A 26,627-nucleotide genomic window follows, 5' to 3' on the forward strand; every position below is an offset into this window, starting at 1 on the left:
CTGTATAAATTATTTTGATGGATTATAAATAAATTATTGGTATATTTTTTTTATTTTTAACATTGTCATAGTTTGCCCTATATTCAACCAAGTGTTTTTGTACTGCAAGGTGTCTCTCCAAGCATGTATTTCAACTGTAGGCTTTTTAGGTGTTATTATACATAATAATATATTGTGATAATTGCTGTTAGCAGGCTTTTTAAATATTGTTGGTGATATTCTTTTAATTTGGTCTGTTTAAAAGGAGCCTGTAAGAAAGCAAAATGTTTAGGTTATTATTATGCATTCTGTCAGTAGATTTAAAACTGATAATGGTGCTACCAATTTGTATGTTTTGTTTTGTTTGTTTTTTTTTTAATGGGAATTCATAGATTATCAGCCAATAGTATCTAAATGGGCTGACTGAGTTCTTGTGCTGTTTAATGTACTTGCGAGATGTTTAACTTACATTTTACTGTTATATTCTCTAAATGTTATTGAGTGTCATGTGCATATTTCCATTTGTTAAAAACAATGGAATTGAATGATAATTATTTTCTATCACCAGCTTTGGTAGTGTCCACAACAGACCACAGGACTTTCTCTAGTGAAACTTGCATTGTCATGTTATTTGTTTTGTAATGAATCACTAAAATGGTTTAAACAATTCTATTAATATCTTTTCTGCTTCAGAAGGTGATTGTATGCTAACAAAGTCATTTCCTGCATTATTAAACCCCCTGCAGTTTTTGTAAAGTGCATAATCTGAACCATGTGTTCAAACACATTATACAATATTCAGGAGTTCATTTCAACACTGTCTCTTTGCTGCACTCACTCTATTGAAATATTATGTGCACTGTATGTATACATACAAAATAGGGGCGGCTCAGTGAAATGAATCACATTTGCTACATTCTGGGCCTCCTGAATATTTTTCTTTGCCACTTACTTTCTAAGAAAGAGGAATAGGGTGAAGAGAGAGGAATAAGGAAGGAGATTAAAAAAAGGAGACATGAGATTGAGAGAGAGAGGGCGAGAGAGAGAGCTTCAAGGATACAGATACAGAGAATGTGTAGGGATGGGGGTGGAGGAAGGGTGTTACGAGGAAAAGTCAATTTTTTTATTTGCAGGGATGATGTGGTGGTAATGAAGAGGGATGAAGCAGCTGCCGCCAGGGCTCATGATCCTCCAGCCTGGCATCTAAGAGAGAGAAATTCCAATCCACTCACACACCTCACATAACACCAGATGGGGACACACATGTTTTATGTTTGGCTGCACACAGATGATGCATGTTTCCTGTCCAATCTGACTGACCGTGTCACCTCAAATCAAGCAAATTTATTGATTGGGTTTGCTTGCCTTTTTCTTTTTTTGGCAGTATTTGTGGACTCAAATGTGTTTTCCCCCCAATGACTTCAGTGCAACTCTTCTATAATGAACACATAAACACGCTTTTAATTCAAATTCTTCAATAATTCAAATATATATATATATATATATATATATATAACTATACATAACATAATGGATATATAATTAATTGTGAATATTTATTAAGCGTTAACAATGAGATTGTGGTTTTTATAATCAATTAACACTGTCATTTTTTTTTTTCAATATGGACAAAATTTGTCACCAAAAAAAGTCCTTCGGTTTAACAAAAATTTTAGTTTTACCGAATTACACTTTTGGTTATAACGAATGACGATATTTTCAAACAATGCTAACAGGTTGATAGCTAATTAGCTTGTTAGCTTGCTAGCTAGATAGCAAAAGGACAAGTTTTTAAAATACTACAACATTTTACATATTTTAAAGCGGTTGCACCGAATGACCTGATGTTTCGGGACATGCGTATGATCAAGTGAAAACATAAACTTTTCAAATAGTTAAGAGACATTTAGTTACTTTGCTTCATGACCATGTGGTCCTTTGTAGGTGTCTGAATGATGCCACATCCTGTCACATGATATTGACCGCATGATTTGATCCAAAATGCTCCCTTTATATTGGTTACTCTGAATGACATCAATGAAATTAATTTTTCCGGACATTCTTTCTCATAACAAATCAACGACTTCTACACATAATTTTAATACAATTTTTCCTGTGTTAATATATGACGTTATAAAATCATGCCAGAATAATACAAAAATATAAATTTATTACATTTTAAGATATTTCAATCACAAATGAAGGCCTTTGGATGGTTAAACTTCAAAATCTTTAAAATACCTTTTATATGTAGTGAAATATAATTACCTTTTCGATTCAACAAAAGAGATCTAGTTGTACTACCCTACATACTTTGGATGTCATATAGTTATTTTATTTTATTTTTTTGTTTGTTTTTTTTTAGACATGAGGGTGGGCTTTTTTAAGCGACACGTGAAGGCCAAGTATGGTAACCTACTGTATACTCAGAATTTGTCCTCTGCATTTAACCCATCCAAGCACACACGTTAGGAGTAGTGAGTAGTGAACACACAAAAACACTGCAAACCATGGACACACACCCCCTGAGCAGAGGGCCGCAATTTTGCTGTGGTCCCCGGGAAGTGATTGGGGGATAGGTGCCTTGCTCAAGGGCACCTCAGTCATTTAAGTATCAAACCCACAACCTTTGGGTTACCAGTCTGACTCTCTAACCATTAGGCCACGACTGCCCCGAATATATATAGATAGTAGAGAAGCGACAAGAAAATGATGAGCCAGACTTCATGTGTCAACTACATGTGTTTCACTAACCACTAGGCCACGGCTCCAATGGAAACTTATATAGTTGAAACTGATTGTTTGAGGTCAACGCTGAAGACTAGAGCCCTGGAAAGCATTTGAAGAGAAACTTCTCAAAGGTTTTCCTTAAGGACTGTATTGTAAAAATCTGTGGACAAAGAAACCTGGTAGCTTGTATCATCTTTCTTCACCTGTCTTGTTTTTCCCCCTCTGGCAATCGCTCCATACAGTACTTCACTTTTGCCCTACCGTGCACTCACTCTTATCCTCCTCTGCTTGTTTTAATGGGCTGTAAATTACCTTTAAAGATTCGCCTTCACAAGGTTACATAAACCCGCTGGAGAGGCTGGGATACAAACGCGAAGGAGGACTTGGATCGCAGCCTCATGAATCCCACTAATAAACCTCTGGTGTGAGTTCACTGAATGGCTCTCTTCACACGCCGAGGTTCTCTGGCAAGCACCAGCCATTCATTAGCTTCAACTCAATATATAAAAATGCAATGTGGAGACACATCAAACCTTGAAAAGCCACAACGTTCACCCCGTCACCTCAGTCAATCAATCGGGATTAGCTTTTATAGTTCTACCTGATTGGTTTCTCCCGGATGCCTGTACATTTTATCTTCTCTGCACACAGACAACAGAAAGAACGGTCATAGACAGTGTCCATTGTTCTTTCATTTATACTATGAGCTGTTGAATACAGCAGTCATGTTTCTGACAAAGGAAAGAGGCTGCATCGTCCACGGCTTATTAATATCAATGAGCTGATATACAAAGAAGCAGCAGTAAAAATGACATGAGACAGAATAGGCAAGGACGCAGTTTTCGTATACAAACGGTGCCCTGTAGTATTATTAAAAACTGCAATTTTTCTTCTTGCTAGGATGGTAGTATCAGCCTGGGTGGTTTTCTTGATAGGAATAAATGATGAGCACCCCTTAATCAAACACACTGGGAGTATCATCAGCTTTCAAAATGTCACATCTCCGACAGACTGGTTGATCCTTCACCGGCTGGCTGACACACACACACACACACACACAGATCAGTCATATGGTATGCAGTTTCTTGAGCTGCGGGAGAGATACAAAGAGCCCCTTATCGGTCAATCAGTGCAAAGCTTTCGGCTAAGCCCCCACCACACTCAGGTGAGACAGGGTTTTTTTTTCTGCAAGGAGATGTGAACCCAAAGAAAATGAATTAACATTGGACGGAGCCTGGTCTGCTGTTGCTGTGGGCTGAAGGCAGTCGTTCCGCCATGTTTACCTCTTAGTGCTGCTGCATTTTCAGCTCCACAATAGAGTCGACAGCCTCTTGAGATGATTCAGTACAAAATATGCTCTGATGGAGAAATACAGCTCGCAAATACACTGGCACTGTCGAAAGACTTGTTTTTTTTTTGTAGATTCTGTTTGCTGCAACACTAAAAAGGATCTTGCTCATGTGTCAGCGTGATGATCTCTTTAATGGGCTCTCGTGAATATTGTTTAGAAGTGAAGAGAGGAAAATAATTAATTCCAGCCTCTTTAACCTCCTCAATCCAGAGATTAGAAACTTTACAAACAAACAATGTTTAGTTAATGCTAATTGCATGCATATTAAATAGCAAAATGCTGTTTTTTAAACCGTGTGTCTTGTATTATTCTGAACAATGAAAGTTTTATTTATGAAAATGTATCTTTACCGGTGCTGCAATATGAATGCAAGAATAGCACATTTGCTGTCTACTGCATGCAATATTGTTAGGGTTAGTTCACCCAAAAATGAAAATTCTGTCATTAATTACTCACCCTCATGTCGTTCCACACCCGTAAGACCTTTGTTCATCTTCAGAACACAAATTTTTGATATTTTTGATAAAATCTGATGGCTCAGTGAGGCCTCTATTGACACAAGATAATTAACATTTTCAATGCCCAGAAAGGTACTAAAGACATATTTCGGAGCGTGTATCAAACTGCCAAAGTCACGCCCCCCAGTGGTTGAACCACTGAAATTTCGAAACACTTATGACAAAACGAAGACTCGTTTACTGAAATCATGTGACTTTGGCAGTTTGATACATGCTTCGAACCACTGATTCGAAACAAAAGATTTGTAAAGCTTCGAAGCTTCATGAGGCAGTATTTTGAAATCGCCCATCACTAGATATTGATGAATAAAGTCGTTATTTTGTTTTTTTGGCGCACAAAAAGTATTCTCGTCGCTTCATAAGATTAAGGTTGAACCACTGTAGTCACATGAACTGATTTACGTACATCTTTAGTAGCTTTCAGGGCATTTGAAAGTGTTAATAAAAAAGGTGAGGTGAATCACGGAAGAACGAACCTTTCACATCGAACAGGAATGGCTGATCATATTCTGCTAATTCACGCTTGCATGCTAGGTGGCGCTGACCAACAATGCATTTTTCCTCATGTATGTGTGTCTCGTATATAACTTTAAAGGTGCCATCAAATGAAAAATTGAATTTACCTCGGCATAGTTGAATAAGAGTTCAGTACATGGAAATGACATACAGTGAGTCTCAAACTCCATTGTTTCCTCCTTCTTATATAAATCTCATTTGTTTAAAAGACCTCCGAAAAACAGGTGAATCTCAACATAACACCGACGGGATAATTAATATGTACACCCCCAATATTTGCATATGCCAGCTCATGTTCAAGGCATTAGACAAGGGCAAAACGTCTGTATCTGTGCACAGCTGAATCATCAGACTAGGTAAGCAAGCAAGAACAATAGTGAAAAATGGCAGATCCATGATATCATGATCCTGACATGATCCATGATATCATGATATATTTAGTTATATTTTTAAATTGTCTTTCTAAATGTTTCGTTAGCATGTTGCTAATGTACTGTTAAATGTGGTTTAAGTTACTATCGTTTCTTACTGTATTCGCGGAGACAAGAGCCGTAACTATTTTCATTTTTAAACACTTGCAGTCTGTATAAGTCATAAACACAACTTCATTCTTTATAAATCTCTCCAACAGTGTGTAATGTTAGCTTTAGCCACGGAGCACTATCAAACTCATTCAGAATCAAATGTAAACATCCAAATAAATATTATACTCACAGGAATCGATGCATGCATGCAGCATGAATGACTTTGTAAAGGTCCATTTTGAGGGTTATATTAGCTGTGTGAACGAGAGCTCGGGGGCAGGAGAGTGCGAGATTTAAAGGGGCCGCGCACTGAATCGGTGTATATATAATTATGGCTCAAAATAGGCAGTTAATAAAAAAAAATCTGTGGGGTATTTTGAGCTGAAACTTCACAGACATGTTCAGGGGACAGCTTAGACTTATATTATATCTTGTTAAAACTGGTTCTAGGGCACCGTTAACATCTGCTACATAATATACAGCGTTAAATTAAGATGAACAAAGTTTGGTACTACTTTTGAAACACAAACTATCTACAATGCTTACAAGAATACATAATAAAAGGTACAATTAGCATCAAACTATATTTCAAAATGTATGTGATTTTTATTATTGCTCAAAACGCACTTTAAACTATCATTAAATTGTTCTAAAAATACCATGAGCTGCAAAAAAAAAAAAAAAAAAAAAAAAAAAAGAAAACATATTGTCATCTGTCTATTCAATTTCATATTTCATCTATAGAAAAATGTTTCTCTCAATTTATATATGATCTAAAGCTCGAATCTAATTTGACAGCCCATTTCATCACTGAGCGACGGGGGAAAAAAGACACACTGTGAATGTTCGTGCCCAGTGTGAAAGGCTCTAATATGGCTTAAGGCTCAAAATATGGGCTGACCACACACCGAATCCAAAAAGACTGACTGGTCTGACTGGTCTAGAAAATACAAAATTTATTTTATAAATTGAGTTAAAAACAAAGGAGCATGAGCAGACATTTCAGCAGATTGCTATCCTCAGTGCTCAATATGCAACAAACAATAAATCTCTTTCTAGAAAGACAAGAAAGTCAAAGCCGTCAGCTGAATCCAATTGTCACAATCATCAATTTACACCAATATCAATCAACTTTCACAAGTGTCACTGCAAGAAAGTCTAAAAATAACAAACATGGCACAAACTGTATAGAGATAAGAAATAAGAATGATAATATTGCAGAAAACAATTACAGAAAACAAGAAAGTTCAAGTTCTTCATTCATGAGGAAACCATTCATCCATCAGGAAATAAAGATTTAAGTTCAAAAATCCAAAGGCCTCCCTTTGCAACAATTTTGTGTCTCTATCTCCGCCTCTTCTATGAGGTAAAATCCTTGATGCCCAGGAACTTCATGTCAGACAAGGAATTTTTAGCAAGATTGAAGTGATGATAAATAGATGTATCATCCTGTCTACGAATTGCACTTGTATGTTCAATCATTCTAGTGCGTAATGCACGTGTGTTTTTACTAACATATAACAGAGAATATGAACAAATGATAATATAAATCACATATGTACTCTTGCAAGTTATCAATTGTTTGATCTTTATATATATATATAATTATATATATATAATTTATTTTATTTAATTTTTTTTTTTGTACAAGGATGTATAAACTGATTGACATTTGACATATTTTGTGTAATAAGTACACCTGTAGCATGGAAAATTACCCTGGGCATCAACTAGGGTGGTCAGAGAAGAGACATGAGTGTCTCCATGAACAAGCTGTTCCCTCAGACTAGAACTCCTAGAAGAAACAAAGAGTGGTGGATCATTAAATACGTTCAATAATTAAGGATCACTTTGAATGATGTGCCAGTGACTCTTAATAATCCTCCTAATATCATTACTTAATGGACTAAATGTAGATTTAAAAAAACATGAATGGCTTTTGTTGTTTTTATTTGCGGTCAAGTTACTTTCTTCCTGTTCCTGTAAACTACACACATTCTCAAGTATTGTATCAAGCCACTTATTGGGATATCCACGTGATTGAAAATCTATAGATTCTGGGCTTTAACATCAAAATCCTCCAGTCCTAATCCAGGACTAAACTGAGGCTTAAATTAAACCCACCAGGAGGCAGGTTTAACTTCAGATTGACGTTGTGTTTCAAAGAAGACGCTTGTATTATTTCGATATATATCGATATTGATATACACTGTCTTTGTGTATGTGTGTGTGTAATATATATATATATATATATTATATATATATATTTCTTTTTTTTTTCACAGCTGAGGTTTTTGGTTGCTTTAAAATAAATGTCTCTTGTTTAGTTAAATTTTTATATTGCAGTCTTCTTCTGCTGCCATTGTTTTCCTTGGATTTGCTTCTGAGTTCCATGCAATTTTAAGCTTTTCTTGGTTCATTCCATGTTTTTTAGGCAACCTCTCTCATGCTATTTAGATTAGCACAGTTGGTTTTAAATTAATCTAGTTTATTTTAATTCAGGACTCCATAGTCCAGGTTTTAGTAATCAGTACTTAATCTGAGTTTCAGAAAGCCATTTTTTAAACCACTATTAACCATACTAGATTAAGGCCTATCCTGGCCTAATTTAAACCCTGTCCGGGAAACCGCCCCATAAATAAGAAAATGTAAGTTTATCCAGCAATGTGGTCAATGTTTTTTTTGTTTTTTTTTGGCTGCCACAAAAGGACTAAGCAAACCTAATGGAAATTTGTCACATGCAGTACGTGCATTTTAGACATTTTGACAGTTTTACGTGCTATTTTAAGTCCTTTAAAGGTCAGCATGTAATTGGTGCAAGGTCGCTTCCAGCGCAGCCCTTGATTGAGGACAACACTCATTATCTCATCAGCTTTCTGTCTATCACGCCCTCCGTTGTGCCATTGCATTGTTCATCAGGGAATCACAGCCCCAGCAAGACATAATTATTCTGCATATTTCAGGTAATTAAAGAAACAGGGCTTGACTGCATATTCAAGACCCCATTTGCAACTTTTGGGAAATAATGCAGCCAAATCCCAGAGCAGGGATTTCTGCAAAGCCATATTCAATTGTGTGACAGGTTTCACTAATCCATTTGGACTTACATAAATTTTAGCACTTCTCTGTCTTTCTTTCTGTTTCTCTTTTTCTCACTTCAACTCATTTTTCTATTGACTTGGTTTGCGTGCCCTCAACTGTCCACAGTCACATAACTTTAGAGAAAATTTAAAAATAGAGTAATATTACATGTATTAAAGTAATAAGAAATTAAGTTTGCTTATGGTATTGAAATTGTAAATTACATCTGTCACTTTTTTTTCCAACCCTGATGAGTTTACATCCCTGATAACAGATGTTTTTCATGCAACCAAGTGGAACAATGTGAAGATGACTGTTTAGTCACTGGCTAGATTTATTGAGGCATAAACAGCTATCAACAGTTTTGCCACAGAGCGTCTGACTGTACGTGAGTCCTTACATATCAAAAATCACTGATCACAGATTAGGCATTTGAATTAATATGGTTACCTACATGTTATGGCATTACTGTTGAGTCCATATCTTTTTGTAAAAGTCTTCATCAAATTGACATGTAGTTGTTTTTTACACAATACAAGTTCAGCCAATGTGGAAGATGCTTTTAAGGTTTGTGTCTGCAAGCAGAAATGTATGTTTTGCTTTCAAGATAAACCTGGCAACAGAACTATAGTATTGTAGGATTACATTCCACTGCATTGAGGAATTGCATCCTGAGGTTTACAAAAACATAAGGGGCTCGTATCAGGTAACTCGAGGAGAATCAGAAAATTGGGCGTATGCTTGAAAGAACTAGAATCCAGGTTGAATTGTGATCAGGCTTTAGTGGTTTCGATCGTTAGATGAAGCCAAGTTGTTATTTTCTCTCCAAGACTGGTCCTAGACACATTCATAATGACTGCATCTCCTACCTGAGGGGCTCCAATAGCAACATATGTTTAAAGAATGAAAGATCAAAGATTCCGACCAAGTTCAAACACTTTCCGTCCCTAGCCATCCCTCTATTTATGACTTCTAGACTCTTCTTGTTTTCTGGCCTTCCTTCTTTCTGTTTGTTTCTTTTACCGTTTTTGTTTCTTTCCATTTTATATATATTCGGATAGGAGTCAAAATCTGCTAAGGGGTAATAATGGAACAACAGTTTTAAAAAGTGACCACTATATTTTAAGCCACAAAATGACATAAAATAACTATAATGAACTATGTCAAAAGCATTTTAAACATCTTCAGCACATTCAAACATAGTTCACCCCTAACGCACGTATCAAAAACTTAGGATGGCTGTCGGTTGGAATATTCAAACTAAAACATCAAGATAACACACTCCTGTGCATCAGTCACTACAATGAATACTTTCTGACTAAGAAATAAATAATTATTACCTTATGATCGATCTGTTTTTAAATCCACATCATTTGAATATCACAACATTGATGTCTGTCAAACAATAACATGCACAATACACTATCGTGTTTACGAGAAGCAGCGGTCCAGTAAGTACATGCATTTCCTGGAAAACCCAAACTACCAGATATTTGACTACGTCATCTCTTTCCGAGAAGAGGGAGAAAATGGCGGTCTAAGTGGCTTCAACAAGCTGTCAGTGATGATAACGTGCATAATACATTATGTATGTGAACTTTTTTTTTTTTTTGGTTCTCGCTGAAATTGAATTGGAATGACCAGGGAACTGAGGGAAGTACTTTACACTGCATACTAAAGAGAATAATCACCGATCCAGTTGAAAAGCTTTGCCAGGTTAGCGATCATTGCATCAACGTGTTGATTTTGACGGACATTTTTCTATGCACAAACTGCACATTCTGATTCTGACATTCCTGATTTGAATAATTTCAATTATTTTCTATTCTTGACTGATTTTTTTTATTTTTATTTTTTTTCATAATTTTGGCAATAGATTAACTGTTAAATATACCAGGGGTTCCCAAACTTTTCAGCCCACGAACCCCAAAATAACGATGCCAGTGACTCGCGACCCCCACTATCCTCGGAGGAGGTTACAGTATGCAATGGCGCACACGCACTAACTCCTTTTTCAGACATACTCTGTTTGCAGTACATATGCCGTGCGTATTTTTTTCCGTGCCCATATTAACGGATTAAAGCGTTCACACTGCACGCGGATGCAGTCCGGCAGTGCGTTCAACTAATGCGAAAAAGTAGTAATTTCACCATAGATGCATGTAATTTAAAGTCTCGGTTACACAGATGACACATAGCAGTTTTTTATCTAGGGTAAAGCAAGGAAAATGGCACCTTACCTGGCATTTAGGTGAACATGCCTTTGCAGTACATGTGGAGCATGCGCTATTGTGCTTCACATATGCTGCGTTTGCAGTGTGCAACTGATCTATGGCTGTTTATCACAAACACAAAATTTACTTATTTTTATTTCAAATCCAAAAGTTGTTCCTGAACATGGCTTGTCAGCATTGCGATTCACTTTATATACACTATATTTCATAGATGTCACGTTTAAACTCACTACACTTGTTTTATTCAATTCATTCCTTTGTTTATATAAAGTAATACTTTTGATTTATATATTTTATATACTTGCTCACACAAGTGGCAAAACATTTAAACATAAGCTTTTATTATAAAATCACAAAGATTTTAAATTCAAACTTAAAATAGACAAAAACAGGCGACTCTCGTCTTTTCTTTCCTTTTAAATCTTTCTACAAGAAAGGTCATAAAGACCTTTGTTTTTCCACCTTCACGAAGAGACGAATGTTATCCATTATGTCTGTGGTGCTTCTCCGCTGGCCTCCCTGCGTTGTCTTTGGTCGACATTAATGAATGTTTCATTTCGACAAAAATAATATCCAAAGCTTAAAGCCTAAAGAATTACCTAAGTGCACATGTCTGAATGTTTAACATGGTGCTGTAAATTGACCTGCTGCAACTGATGCTGTTGCTAATATGTTGTTAATCTGTCATAATCACCTCAGGAGTCAGGGTCGAGGGGAAGGAAAATCGAAAGGTTGATGGCCTTTTTTTTATTTGCATGGTTTTTGTTTTGAATTTAACTCATATTTTTAGTATTTTGTTACAATTATTCATAAAATATGCTATTTCTTATCATTATTTATTTTTCCTTTTATTTCTGTAAATCATATGTAGATTACATAATAGGAATGTGCTCTTCTCAGGTTCATTTCTTCTGTTCACTCTATCAGACGTCCACGTCTAAAAAAGAACACATCGCAGAGCCACTATATAGTAGGAAATGAAGTTGTAATTCGAATTGACACTGTTTTTCATGCTTAACCCATTTGTGCCAAAAATTTTCTGAATGGTTTCATGCATATAGTCCAGTTAATAGTGTCCTATGTGAACATGTACTGCATTTATTTTTCCCAGGTTTTTTTTTTTTTTTTCTTAAAAAACGTGTTTGAATGTGCGGCAACTATAGTTGCCGGTGGGCAGATATGTTGTATGTACCCCTCAATGTAAAATTTAAATAGTAGGAGAACATTTATGCATATAACTCAAAATAACTGCTTTCAACAGATCAACAGATCAATCAAAGTCGAAGAACATTCAATGTGAACACAAAAAAGTTGCATCTAGCATATAATTTCTTGAATATGAAAACACAACAAACAACAAATCCATTAGTCTTAAAGTGGTGGAACATAGTGCCGAACAATGTCCAGCCATTAAGTTGCTCTAACAGATCATTGTGAATCAAAAAAGTTAAATTACATCATTCATTAGAAAAAAATTACTCCTATATGTGACCCTGGACCACAAACCCAGTCAGAAGTCGCACGGGTATATTGGTAGCTATAGCCAACAATACATTGTATAGGTCAAAATTATTGTTTTTTTTTTTTTTTCTTTTATGGCAAAAATCATTAGGATATAAAGTAAAGATCATGTTCTGTGAAGATATTTTGTAAATGTTCTACTGTAAATATATAAAAAATTATTTTTGTGAGTGGATATACATTGCTAAGGACTTCATTTGGACAACTTTAAGGCAATTATCTCAATATTTCAATTTTTTTGCACCTTCAGATTACAGATTTTCAAATAGTTGAGTCTCGGCCAAATGTCCTATCCTAACAAACCATACATCAATGGAAAGTTTATATATATTCACCTTTCAGATGATGTATAAATCTTAATTTCAAATAACTGACCCTTATGAATGGTTTTGTAGTCCAGGGTTACATATAACAAACAAACAAAAAAATAAATAAATTAAAAAATAAATTAATTAACAAATAACAATATATAATATATAACAATATAAAATATTATGACAGCAAAAAGCACTAAACAAGACCAATAACCTTGATTTATTAACTCATTAAACACAGTATACCCCATTTCCCCATGATATATGTACTTACAAGTCATTTGCCCACCGGCAACTATAGTTGCCGCTTGGACTTTTGACTAAGTAAACAAAAAACTATAGATCTCTTGTAAGATTTGTTTTGTTTGGATGATTCTAGAGACCCTCATGATTACGTAGATATATATATGTCAACAAAAAATTTCTAATGTTAACATGAAAATTACTTTTCTTTGGGAGGGTTTGCCTTCACTATGCTTCCTGGAAGTAGGGGTAGGAAGTTGACAGCCTCATGTCACAGGAAAGAAGTGAATACTTTTTTTTTGTTCTTGAAATCCTTTATTTAGATGTTTTCTTGCATGTCATTGAGAAATAAAACATGGAAAACATCTAGAAAAAAACGTACAAAAGGAAAATGACAACCATACACTGCGGCAACTATAGTTGCCGGTGGGCTAAAATGGGTTAATGCTGTAAAGCTGCTTGCTTTAAAGCAATACATTGAATAAAGTGGTATAAATAATCATAACGTGACTGGAGTGCCAAATTGCAGAGCTTGTGGAAACACATCCACATCGCTATCAGATGCTTTCTTAACAGTTGTTTTCTCATAGCTGTTATTTTTGTTGTACACAGCTTGTATTTTGAACAACTTTTTACCCCTGAATGAAGAACAAATATAACTTTACTGTGAGTAAATCAGGGCCTTTACTTCCTTTGCAAGATCTGAATCTCTTTCTTTTTTCTTCTCCACAGGGCTGTAACCGGGCACAGAGAACCCATTCCTGATGACAGCAAAGACAACATCACCATCTTTACCCGGATCTTGGACCGCTTGCTGGATGGTTATGACAACAGATTGCGCCCCGGACTAGGAGGTACGATAAATGTGTACACATTTCCTTTCTTATTGTCTCTAATGTCCACATGCTGGACTTACTGTTAACTTGTCGCTGGAGTTTGATCTTTCTCAGTCTTGCTTTCATTTCAACACTTCTTGCTACAAATCTCACACCTCTCAGATCTATAACAGATTGCGTTTTGGAACAGTGAAATCTTTTCTTGGCACTGTAATGTTTATCAATAGCAAAATCTGTCACAGAACAGCACTCTCTCGAGATCACTTACAAATCCGAAGCTTAAGAAACCCCAGGAGCATTTTGTGTTGTAGATGTCTGATAAAAATAAATAAATAAAAATAAAGAGGAAGTCCTGACCGCTGCTGTGATGGTGCGCCCACAGATTGCTCACTTAATAATAATGAAGAGGCTGATCGGATCCCCTGAACATTTTGGATTCAGAGCATTAATGTTAAATGCTGGTTTCTGAGCATCATTAAACTATAGTCTGTTTCCTAATGACATTTGCTGAAATGTCCCACCGAATCCATTAGTTCATCTCCCTCTGTGTATATTTATCCTTCTCCACAGAGTTCTCACAGAGGGAATCCCTAGTGACCTCTGAAAGTACAGAGCCTAAATTGTGAACCCAGCGGTGGGCAGTCAAAAATCAAGATGCATGTATTTGATTAATGGGCTAAGTCACATTGCCGCACCGAGAGCTGTGGGCTGATGCTGTGGAGCTGGACAGCTTCCATTGCCTCAAACTGCCTGAGTCCTGCTGTCTCCATCATCCTGGCCTCCTTCCAGTCACCTCTCTCAATCTTTCCATTTCCACCCTGCTTTACATAGATGCTGATGTGTATTACAGTACTCATCATATTAAATTTGCTAACTGGAACATGATGACTTACTCCAGATGACTTTAAAGACCTACAGTGCATTATACACAGGACACATTTTTTAAGTGCCCATATTATGCTCATTTACAAGTTCATAATTTTATTTTTGGCATCTGCTAGAATACATTTACATGGTTTAACCCTTTCACACATAAGTTTAAAATACACACCACAGCCACAATGGCTCTGTATGACAGATGCATTACTTTTATTTTGTTTTTCTTTTTTTTAAATTAAAAATATTCACAAACGTGTTAGCTATGCCATCAACCTGATATTCTGATTCTCAAATACATGCAAGTCAATGTGTTTTGTTGTTTAAAAACTTTTATAATAATCATTTTAGTTGATCTGTAACACGCGATGGGCGTCACCGCAATTCAGAAAATTCTGTCTGTCGGATTTACAACACATAAATTCATTCACTTCTCCCGAAATACATGAAAGTAAGTGGGTGATGAAGTGAGAGAAGAATAGAGTCAACTTTATAGTGAACTACACAATGTGTGTCTGATATGAATAAACACGTTATCAATTTATAATTGAAAGGATTGTTATTGCCGCTTCCACAGACATTAGTGCGTATTTTACAATCTATAAATGTATTTTTTGCTAGTACTTGTGTGAATTTAAATGTCTGAAACCTAAAATAAACATGTGGTTGAAAACACTGAATAGTTGGACGCACTCAGCGCCAGCCAACATGCGAAAGCACATTTGAATTTAGCAGTTGATCACGTGATGCACTGAACGTTCTAATCACTCCGGTGTGACTAATGTGTCTAAGGGTTAAGTAAAAAACTGTTTTTCTTTTCTTTTTTACATCTCCTTAACATCACAAAATTGTTCTTTGATGGCAGGCCAAAGCAATCAGGTGGGTATTATGCAAATGTGTAACATGGTGACATAGCTAAGTGACAGAAATAATGTCAGAACGACAAACGGCAGGTTCAGGCAGGCGTTTTCTTTTGGTGAGATTAACTCCTTTGGGCATGGGCTTTGTGCTTTCAACAGTTTGCAGATGGTTTATGTGCACAAATAGCTATATTACACATGAAGGGAAAGGTAAAAATCCATAGGTAACAAGTATAATAGGTGCACTTTAATGCTGTGCCACAGACAGGGGACTGAAACCAGCTTTCTTCTCTCTCTCTTTTCTCCTTTAACAACTTTATACATTAAGTATTATCCTTCCCTTTAGTCAGTAGCAGACCAAGTTATGAGGCAGCAGTGTGTGTTCCGCCCCGCACACAGCCGTCACAGATGAACGCTCAATTTCTCATTCAGACGATCTCCATTGAAGTGAATTCACTAAATAAAACAACCAAAAACAACACCATTAACAATAGACATTTGCTAACAAATATATGCTATTTGAATTTGCTCAGCTGAGCATGGTTCACATCCAGTTGCTACAGTTGTAGAGGTGGATTTTATCAAGAAACTACTGAGGAAATTTGTAAAACATTTTAGAGGATTAGATAAATTGCTGTCCTTCATTTTGATAGGTTTCCCCACTTAAACATTAGCATTTATAATTATATTTAATTAAATATAAATTACATAATATTTGTAGCATTTACAAGATGTTTTATACAAGTTACACATACACCTTGCATCTGCAATATGTTAATATTTTTAACAAAATAAGATGGTTCATTAAAATTGCTTGTTTTTTTTTGTTTTGTTTTTTTAGTACTGACCTGAATAAGCTATTTCACATAACAGGCATTTACATGTAGACCACAAGAAACATATCTGAATGTATACAAAGGACAAATTCCCCTCACCCCTGTTCAAAACTTTACATATGATTGATTCTTAATACTGTGTGTCATTAATTCACGACTGGATATTGTTGTTTTTTTGTTTTTTTGTTTGTTTGCTTTTTTGTGTGTTGTTATTATTATTTTGTTGTTGTTGTTCATGCTATAATAATAACACAAAGCAAATAAAGATTTAGATAAACCTTACTAATCAGCTCGTTTGTTGGACAGTTAGCTATAGTGGAATATAATGACCTAGTACTTTTTTGAGGCATGTACATTCAAGAAATGGATACAAATTTACTTATAAAAATACACAAGGTCATACATTTTACAGCTGTCTGACAATGATGATCCTCTGTGCATTTCGTATCATTTTACTGGTGATTAGTGGTGAATTTTTGTCTTTACAGATCTATAAAATAATAGGGTAACACTTTACTTTGATAGTCCATTTTAAACATTCTACTAACTGCTTCCTTCTAGTACTTAGTTAGCTATACATTTTGATAGCAATTAACATAAAATATTTAGTTATTTTTTTGTTTTGAGTTTCTGCAATTCAAATGAGTTATTAACTTCACTGTAAACTCTAATAAGTTGTCAGAACTCAAAAAAGTTGAATGAGAATAAGTTAAGAAACTCAAAGTTTAAGTTTTATTTTGCACTCATTTTTTTTTATCTTAACTTGAAATATTTGAGTACACTGATTTATACATTTAACTTAAAAAAATCAGTTCTGTCAGGACCACTATCATCAAATTTGATTGATAATGCATAGGGTTTGTATTGGCGGTATGGTTCTGTTCTGGGCAAGAACTCCCTGCGCATCTATGAGAGCAGAACCAACATATGCAGATATCATTAATGTCAATAATTTAACCTACACATATTTCAAGAATTAGTTTGATTCAGGGGAATCATAAGGCCATATCCTGACTGACGAGAGGAGGAGCTGGGGATGGAGGAGGGTAATTTGCTCCTGAGAAATGCGATAGCTGCTGATAATACAGAGGAGCTTATATATGGATGCTGTGATAGGCGTCGTATTCCTATAGGTTGATGCGAGTCACCTGGAAGAACTGACGCTGTATGTTATCTCACTGTAAATATTTTGCTAGCTATAACAGAAAATGCCAACTTGCTAATTAGCTAACATGTTAACAATAGCATGATATATCACTTACTGAATAAGTACAGCAACTTAAAATATGTAACGTACCTGCTTTCAAACCAAGCAGTATGCACCGCTTGTCAACAACTCTCCAAAAATAGAAACTCTTCTAAATTAGCATAACAAAACATTAATCACTACTAAATCTCCCTTACCATTAATCTTGAACAAAGAAATCATTATTCCCTGGTTTCACAGACAAGGCTTCAGCTAGTCCTAGACTAAAATGCATGTTTGGGCTTTTTTAACTTAAAGCAACTTGCTCTGACATATCTTAAAGGGGACCTATTGTGCCCCATTTGACAAGATGTAAAATAATCCGTTTCAGTGTGGTCCCTTTAAATGCAAATGAGCTGCTGCGCTTGGCCTAAGAGGGTGGAGCTTCAAGAGCTCATTCTCCGGTGACAGGATTCAGTCAGGGCGCACAATAATGTCAGAAACTGCAAATATATGCTGCATGGAGATAGATCAGGTATAGTTTAGTTAAATTATGGTTATAACTTATATTGTCTTCCTGTTTTTAATCCACTATATTAGTACAGGCCTGTTGTACCGTCCAAAGGATGGCCAAAACTAAACAGATGTGTTTTATAACGCTTATTGTACTTCACACAAAAGATGAAGCAACAGTTTTCACTCTAGAAAATCACTGTAAGAGCTTAATAAAACACTGCAAGCGTGCATTAAAATATTATCCATAAACTGTCTCTTATCCTTGTATTATCACCAACATACATAGCGAGGAACACAGAAGCACTCGTTACAACTAAAAAACTTTATACCCGTAAATAAATTCAGTTGAACTGTAATAAAGTGCTCTCACCTTCATTACTGCTGTATCCAGTATCACTCTGGAGGCTGTAAGCTGGATCACTTATACAAATAAAAACAGGCTGTGTTTTGTATTTGTCCCTTTGTATTGATATTCGTTCACAAAGCAGTCTGGTGTGAAATGATTCGCGCAGACATACACGAATTTCAACAGAACAGAGGGAGCATTTCAAGTTAATCCACCTCGACTTCAGCAGCTCAGATTTTGGGAGTAAATGGAGAGAGCTCTGTGGATTAATCCATCCAGCTACAGAACACCTAAAACGCTTGGGAGAGATTCTCGTCAGTGCAGTAATGGCGGACTCGCTGTGAAAGTGCTTAGGGCGGTTCTATGTTTAAAGGTCAGTGTCTGTCATTATTCGTGGGTGGGGCCCGTGGCTTTTGTGACATCACACTGCCAGGGATCTGGAAATGGCTTGTTCTGAGACACTGCTTATTTATGGGGATTAAAAAGAAAGGTGTGCATGGATTTTTATTACTGTAGGGTGGTTGTGTACACACACTGCCAACACACATTTATGTCCAAACTTCAAAATTGAATTTTGCATAATAGGTCCCCTTTAAAATATGTCGGTGCCATTGTTTTGTTTGAAGATGCACATCAGTAATGTTTTTTTATTTGTAGTCTACCTGTATAAAAGATACTTAAATGCCCTAATTGAACTAAGGTCTAATCCTGGCTTAGTCTAAGCCCTGTCTGTGAAACCGGGCCATTATAACACTTCATTTTAGTATTTACTCTTCCTTTCGAGTGCCATGGGTAAAGCATGCTGGGAAATAGAAATCCCAGCCCCGTTTCTTTTAAACAGTTCTGTTTACTTGAAATATGTCAGTGCTGTGAACTCAAAATAAAAAGAAAGAAAAACAGAACTAATTTGTTTAATTTGAGTATTTTGAGCGTTAGATTTAGAGTGTAACCTAACAGTATATTAACTCTCTGGAGTCCGTTAACGCGCCAGCACGTTTTGCAGGATTTTTTTCACATTGCAGCAAAAGAGACTTAAAATACTTCGTCATTTCTTGTCATAGAGACATAAGTAATATATCAATTGAAACTATAGAATGTCTTCTTTTATTTGTGTACACTCAGAGTAAAAACACAATGTTGTGCTTTTTGTAAAATAAAGAAAACTAACATGATGCGTGATCTCTCGTCTCCCTCTGAACGAAGTCCAATCTGATAGTTCTCAGAAAATGAACTGTAACTTATAAATACTAATGACAAAAAAAATGACACTTATGTCTAAAGAAAAGTTGAAATGTTAGGTTTTAAATCGTGCAAGTCAAATCGAAAACAAACATTCTGTGTTTATGTAATCTGTATGAAAAGAGAGCCATGTCAGAAGTCCGTGATTCAGCTCATTATCTGCTAATGCGGCCACGCCAACAGAGTGAGTGCTATTCAGATGCAAATTCAGAGTCAATACTTGTATGCATTGTCTCAATCGTGTATTTATTGTGTTGAAAAGTGTTTATCTGGATGTTAAAGCCATGGTTAGTGATCTCTAGAAGACATGCCATTAGTTCCTGGTTCCTTTTCTTCTTTATATGAATTTGTGGACTAACGGTGCACAGAGCACCCTCCGGCTGCAAGTATGAATTGAAAACACAGAATCCAGCACTCATTGTGATGACAATAAATATTGAATAAATATTACTCCTCTGTATAGAAAATTGACATAAACATATAAGAATCCATCAATATTTCTCCAAATGTGCATGCTTTTAAGCTAAAAGCCTATATGAAATGCCATAGAGGTAACATAACTGTTCAGACACTTTGCATCACAGAAATCCAATATATTTTTACCATATATAATACAATACAATTATTTTAAATTGCAATAATATTTCACAATATTGCTGTTTATGATGAGCTGAGACATGATTACAGAGGGTTTTTTCACAGCCTACCTGACTGAAAGGCCTCATTAATATGCAAGTCATTTCAGGTCATTATTATGTGATTCCTTTGTCTTCTCAGGTGTAAATGACCCATTATTCATGATGATTCACGCCTGCACACATACTGGGTTTCTTGACAAAAAGTGTCTTACAAAAACTAAATCAATATATTGTTTTATATGAAGGAGTAGGCAGCATAATTTTTGCATAATTCTGAAGCAAAAACTAGTCTACAACCTCCAATACCCAGAAGCCTTGTGAACACAGATTTAATATACATTTTCTTTTTGCCTTATTTCAGTGACTTAAGTTTTTTTTTTTTTTTTTTCTTTCAATAACCATGCATAAACATTATTCCTTCAAAAATACAAACATGTACATACATGTTCCTCACATATTATGGTAGCCTAGTTTTTGCTGAATACAGTTTAATCATACTTGTGTCATTAATATGTTTATGAACAACTGAAGAAAAGCACAAATGTCAGGGCATGTGAAAACTTCTCCAGGCCCCAAATCAGCCTCAGACTCCAGAGGGTTAATACTCTAATGAGAGTTAGTTGACATGTAGTTGCAAATTAATGATAGTTAGTTGACATGTTGTAGCAATGTTACTTATGGTTAGTAGAATGTCTAAAGTGGACTACTGAAGCAAAGTGTAATAGCTTCATAATTCATTAAATATTTATTTTACATTCTAGATAATTCTGCTCTAATGCTTGCTCTTTCAGAAAGTGTGACTGAAGTGAGGACAAACATCTATGTGACAAGCTTTGGACCAGTATCAGACACTGATATGGTATGTGTATTCTTACTATTGCTTATTTTTTCCCTTTTTTTAAGTTTCATATTCACTTCTGTCAATATTTGTCTGAGTTTAATATAATGTATTATACTTCAACCAGGTATGGTTACATGTATTGTAATCGGTAGTGCATATCCGCATATGAGAAAACTGAATCTGTTTTCATTGTCGTTGAATTGAATTCAGAAAAATTTGTTTGTCAAATATGCCACAGAGGAAGATATAGTACCGTCCTTTATTTTCCTTTGTCCCTGTGAATGTGTGAAGCTGTGTTCCTTTATTGGCTCATTTAAGAGAGAAGATAATTGGTTGTGAGGCTGCATGGAAAAATGTATGCGTCTTAATCATACACACAATTGGCTCTGGTATGCAAGATGAATCACCACAGCCATGCAGCAGCACTTTGTATTTTGTATGAGACATAATTTTCTAATAGTGAGAAGAAGACATCACAATCTGTCAAATTATACAGAGCATGAAACGATACTCAAATTACACAGCAATAATCATCTAGGTTCATTTTAACATAATCAACCTATAAAGTTTATGCAAAAATAGTGTATTTCAAAATATGATTTCGGAATTGATCTATGTTACAGTACATAGAAACGTTTCTATGGTCCACAACAACAACTTTTCAAGATGTTTATGAATCATTAATATACATCACGTAGCCTTTATTTTAAAGAGTACTATACGTACTGTAGTGTCACCAACCAAAAATGTGGCTGGTAAGTACCCGAAAGCCTCTAAGAACCAAAAGCTTGCTATAATTGGCTGCTGTTGAGATAAAGTAACACTCATTATCTTTGATCTATGCCTTTAAGTGAGAATATCACATTCTGCATTAGAGCCCTAGCATGTTTTCATGACTTATCTTCAACCTACTCTCTGCAATGGTGTTAAGACTGAATAAAAAGAGGCACAACCAAAGCAGCTGGTTTCGGGTTTTGGGGGTTAAACAATGGGTTACACTTTATTTTACAGTGCCGTAGTTACTTTGTAATTACTCAAATAAGTACTGAGTACTATTAATAAACTGCATGCAAGCCCAATCATCTCCAAACTAATTTCTCCCCCTGTGACGGTTAGGTTTAGGTATGTGTCGGTATATCCTAGATCCAAGAATTAGCTTATCTACCCAAAGGACACATCGTCAGTGGTGTACCTCAGGATCATCGGTGTTTCGGTTCTTTAAACACCAGACACCCTCCTCTCAATCCCTGGCATGTGTCCTCTCTAATCGAAGTACAACCCAACCCACTGATACTACTTATACTACAAGCATGAGTCCCAAAACTACAACCAGTCCAACCCCAACAACCTCAACCTACCTAAAATGTACCACTAATGCTAGTCATCGATAGAAGACTGGGTTCCATTTATGGCCCTTCAGCCCAGGGCCACCGATTGTGCGTGCTGTCCAAGTGGACTCAGAGAGGGTGTGCCTCATACATTCTGAAAAGTGAAGCAGCGGGCTCTTTGATTGCCCTCTGGTGGCTGGATGCAGTACAATCATAAATCCCACCCTCTCAATGCAAACGAATAGCACTTGTCAAAATAACAAAAAAATAATTACACTTACAATAAAATTTGATGGTTTTGGTCATTTAAGGTAGTTATCATGGCGATATATATATTCAATTGTTCGTTTTTGTGATCAGTTTGATTTTTAGATAGCAATTTGATGCTATATAAACGGGGCGTGTCGTCATGATTTACAGTTGATTGACAGCTTCTCTGAGGGGAGATTGAAGATAAATAAATATTATTTTTCAATTTCTGTTTTATTTCTTACTGACAAAAGGAGCTGTTCAGCAGTAAACTGTCCTAACCGACCTACATGATCTGACAGATCACTTTCAATGTGGGCTTTATAAGCTAATTAATGTTATTAGCCAAGATAACACGCCTAACGTTAGCCATGACGGGAAAAAGCAGGTGATCGTTATCTGGCAGTTTCTAATTATTTTTATGGGTATAAAATAATAATAATCAGAACAAAATTAATCTTACTCTAGTTAATTAAAGAGCACTGTCTAACGTTACAGCAATCGATCTGCTGTAAAGTTAGTTCAACTTTCAAAAATATTATTGCTCTAGAAACAGGATATTTTACAATAAGAATTTTAATTTGTGTGTAATTTATATATTTAAAATACATCAATTACGATATCTTGTTTTGACCTAGTTATCAGTTTAAAAATGAACATTGTGCATTAATAAACATTCAAATAAATGTAAATTCCTTATTGCCAAATGTAATTAAGCCATCGTTTAAGCCAAATGAAAAAGGGAGGAGGAAAAGAAAAATATAATAAACAATAGATAAAACAAATAGGTGATCTGATCTTGATGACGCAGACGTCTGGGCGGAAGTTTGATACCGCGACTCCGCCTCTGGGCTCCACTGATGATTCTTTCTGCGCATACCCATACTCCAAAACTGACGTTTTTGCGTAACATGTCAACGCCCATCATCATCCATTTTACCTTCAGTTCGTCCATCTTTTTTTTACCCAGAGAGGTTGGATACCTACCTCCCTTCCCAAGTGACCCCTTCGTTAACACCGCAAGGTATCTGGGTCACCCAAGAAGGACCAGTGTCTCGAGGTTCATATTGGCGGGTACCTAAGCACCAAGCTTCTACCAATAATAGGTTTTAGGGAAGTTGCAGGTACAGGGATAACCCAATTATCTCCAAACTAATCCCCCCTCCAGTGAGGGTTAGGTTTAGGTATGTCACCCGTGTTCCATCATCTAGAATCCAGGCTAGTCCTGTGAGGGCTAGGTTAAGGGAAGTCACCCGTAAAGGGATAGCCCAATTATCCCCAAACTTATTTCTCCTCCTGTGATGGTTAGGTTTAGGTATGTTGCCGGTGTTCCATCATCTAGAATCTGGACTACTCCTGTGAGAGCTAGGTTTAGGGAAGTCGCAGGTACAGCGATGGCCCAATTCCGCCAACAGTATTATTTTTAAGAGCTCCTATTTTAAGCAAAAATGCCGGATGTCAGCATCAAACCCGGGACTCCCCACTACCTAACCATTAACCACTACCCCACTGTACTCCCAAGGACTTAAGTTTTTGAGATTCTATAGATTCAGAAACCCCAATATCTTTTATAGGATGGAGGGAACAAAAAGACACAGAAAATCCAATATATTTACCTATTTATTTAGAAAAAATCATACTATTACATCTTTGTTTATTAATTTTCCTTATTCAGACATTCCTCAAGTTCAGGCCCCTCGGGAACCAGGTGCCCAACCTCTCAATCCAATACCTTTCCCTCCTTAACCTGTCCCTCTTGTTCCACTCTGGGTTGTTGCCCAGACCACAGTCAAATTCTGAATTCCATGCCTTCTGAAATGAGGCACTATGTGCCCCTTCCATGCTGTCCCCTTCCTCACCCCATGCCGGTGCCCCCACATCCTTGTGAGGATTGATGAGGTACACACAGTTTTGACAATAAAGGGCAATATCCTGGTTCACTTTATAAACCCCTGATCGTTCCCCTCTCACCAAAGTGCCCCGCATCCTCCCTTTGCACTCCCTACTGGCTGGGCCCAGTTTGCTATGCACCAGCATGTCCCCCAGGTTTTTATCCCTCCTATATGTCGCCACCATCCTGTATTGCGCCCCCAGCGCCTCATCCCGGGCCAGCCTATTAAAATTCTTCCTGATGGCCCAGGCCAGGCCTCTGGCAGTCCTGGAATGGTATTCTTTTTTGCTGCAAGGTATGGCCCCCACCCCGCACTACTGCCTCCTCCTTTGCCACGGCCCTCAGGAATCGTCTGGCGTAACCCCTCCTCCTTAGCACCCCAAAAAATGTCTTAAGGGCCTCCACCCTATCCCCTTCCCTAGTACAGATCCTCCTAAACCTCAGCAAATGAGCCTTCACTATTCCTCTAAAAATGTGCATGTGATGATGACTGTCCCGGTGAAGTAAGGCATGCGTATCAGTGCTCTTAAAATACACACTTGAGTCCAGATGCCCAGAGTCCTGAAACCCGGGCCCTTTAAAAATGGTTGTATCCAAAAAGTTGATCTCATCCTCATTCTTCTCTACCTTCACCCGGATGGATGGGTGGTGTTGGTTCAGGGTCCCCACAAAGTCCTTGAAGCCCTCCCCAGTGCCCTCCCAGACCCCCCATATGTCGTCTAAATATCTCCAATAATGACTGGGCCTGCTCCTGCATTTGAGGAACACAGACTCCTCCCAGTCTGCCATGTAAATATTGGCGTAAATATTGGCATATACAGGGGCGAACCTCTTTCACCTGTAAATAGTGATGGCCATTGAATCCAAAGTCATTTCTCTTCAGGCTCAACTCCAGGAACCCTCCTCTGGAAATTTAAATAGGCATTTTTCAACTTCCTCCAGTCCCTTCTCTATCTCTATATTAATATATAGGCTTTCCACACACATCCATCGAGAAGAGACTGGCTCCCAAACCTATTCTAATGCCATGCACCTTTTCCAGAAAATCGTATGTGTCCCTAATGTAGCTGGCATGTCTCGTGGAGAGCGGACCGAGGTGCTTGGTGATGAACTCCACCACCCCGTAGCTCTCAATCCGACACTATCGGTCTCCCCGGGGGGACATCTGGAAATTCTGTTTTAAAGTGTTCGTACAGTAAGGCCTCTAGTGCCCTGCCGCAGGTACAGGGATAGCCCAACTATCTCCAAACTACTTTTATCCTCCTATGAGGGTTAGGTTTAGGTATGTTGCCAGTGTTCCATCATCCTAGAATCCAGGTTACTCCTGTAAGGGATAGGTTTAGGTAAGTCGCAGATCCAGGGATAGCCCAATTATCTCCAAACTAATTTCTCCCCCCAGTGACTGTTAGGTTTAGGTATGTCGCCAGTGTTCAATCATCCTAGAATCCAGGTTATTCCTATGAGGGCTAGGTTTAGGTAAGTGGCAGGTACAGGGATGGCCCAATTAGAGGGTTAGGTTTAGGTATGTCGCCGGTTTTCCATCATCTAGAATCTGGGCTACTCCTGTGAGGGCTAGGTTTAGGTAAGTGGCAGGTCCAGGGATAGCCCAATTATCTCCAAACTAATTTCTCCTCCTGTGAGGGGTAGGTTTAGGTATGTGTAGGTATGTCCTAGGTCCAAAAATCGTCCAACTATTAAGTGTCCATTCTTAGAATTATTTGTGTGTACCCAATGGTCCAACCAAGTTAGGGTTAGGGTTTGGTTTAGGGTTAATTACTTGTAATTATGCATAATTCACTGTTATTACTGGAGTAAGTGCATGTAGTAATGTCTAGCCACGGCACTGTAAAATAAAGTTTTACCAAACAATGTGTTTGTAACTGGTTCTACTCAACCCGCTCTGAGCGGGACTCGAACCGTGGTCTCTGGCATAGGAGTTGGGCACTCCAACAAGGATGTTAATGACTACAGCCT

General features: G+C 36.9%; 1 protein-coding gene across 1 annotated transcript in view; it reads left to right on the plus strand.

The window, feature by feature from the left end:
• The first annotated feature begins 10,158 nt into the window (after window positions 1-10,158).
• The window catches only part of gabra3 (gamma-aminobutyric acid type A receptor subunit alpha3), a 212,286-nt gene continuing 195,817 nt past the window's right edge, over window positions 10,159-26,627 (plus strand). Inside the window, exons 1-3 of the mRNA XM_067376987.1 lie at window positions 10,159-10,256; window positions 13,744-13,865; window positions 21,136-21,203. Coding sequence (XP_067233088.1) covers window positions 10,159-10,256; window positions 13,744-13,865; window positions 21,136-21,203 — 288 coding nt within the window. The remainder of the gene's footprint in view (window positions 10,257-13,743; window positions 13,866-21,135; window positions 21,204-26,627) is intronic.

Source organism: Chanodichthys erythropterus, chromosome 22 (assembly GCF_024489055.1).
Source record: "Chanodichthys erythropterus isolate Z2021 chromosome 22, ASM2448905v1, whole genome shotgun sequence".
NCBI lineage: Eukaryota > Metazoa > Chordata > Actinopteri > Cypriniformes > Xenocyprididae > Chanodichthys > Chanodichthys erythropterus.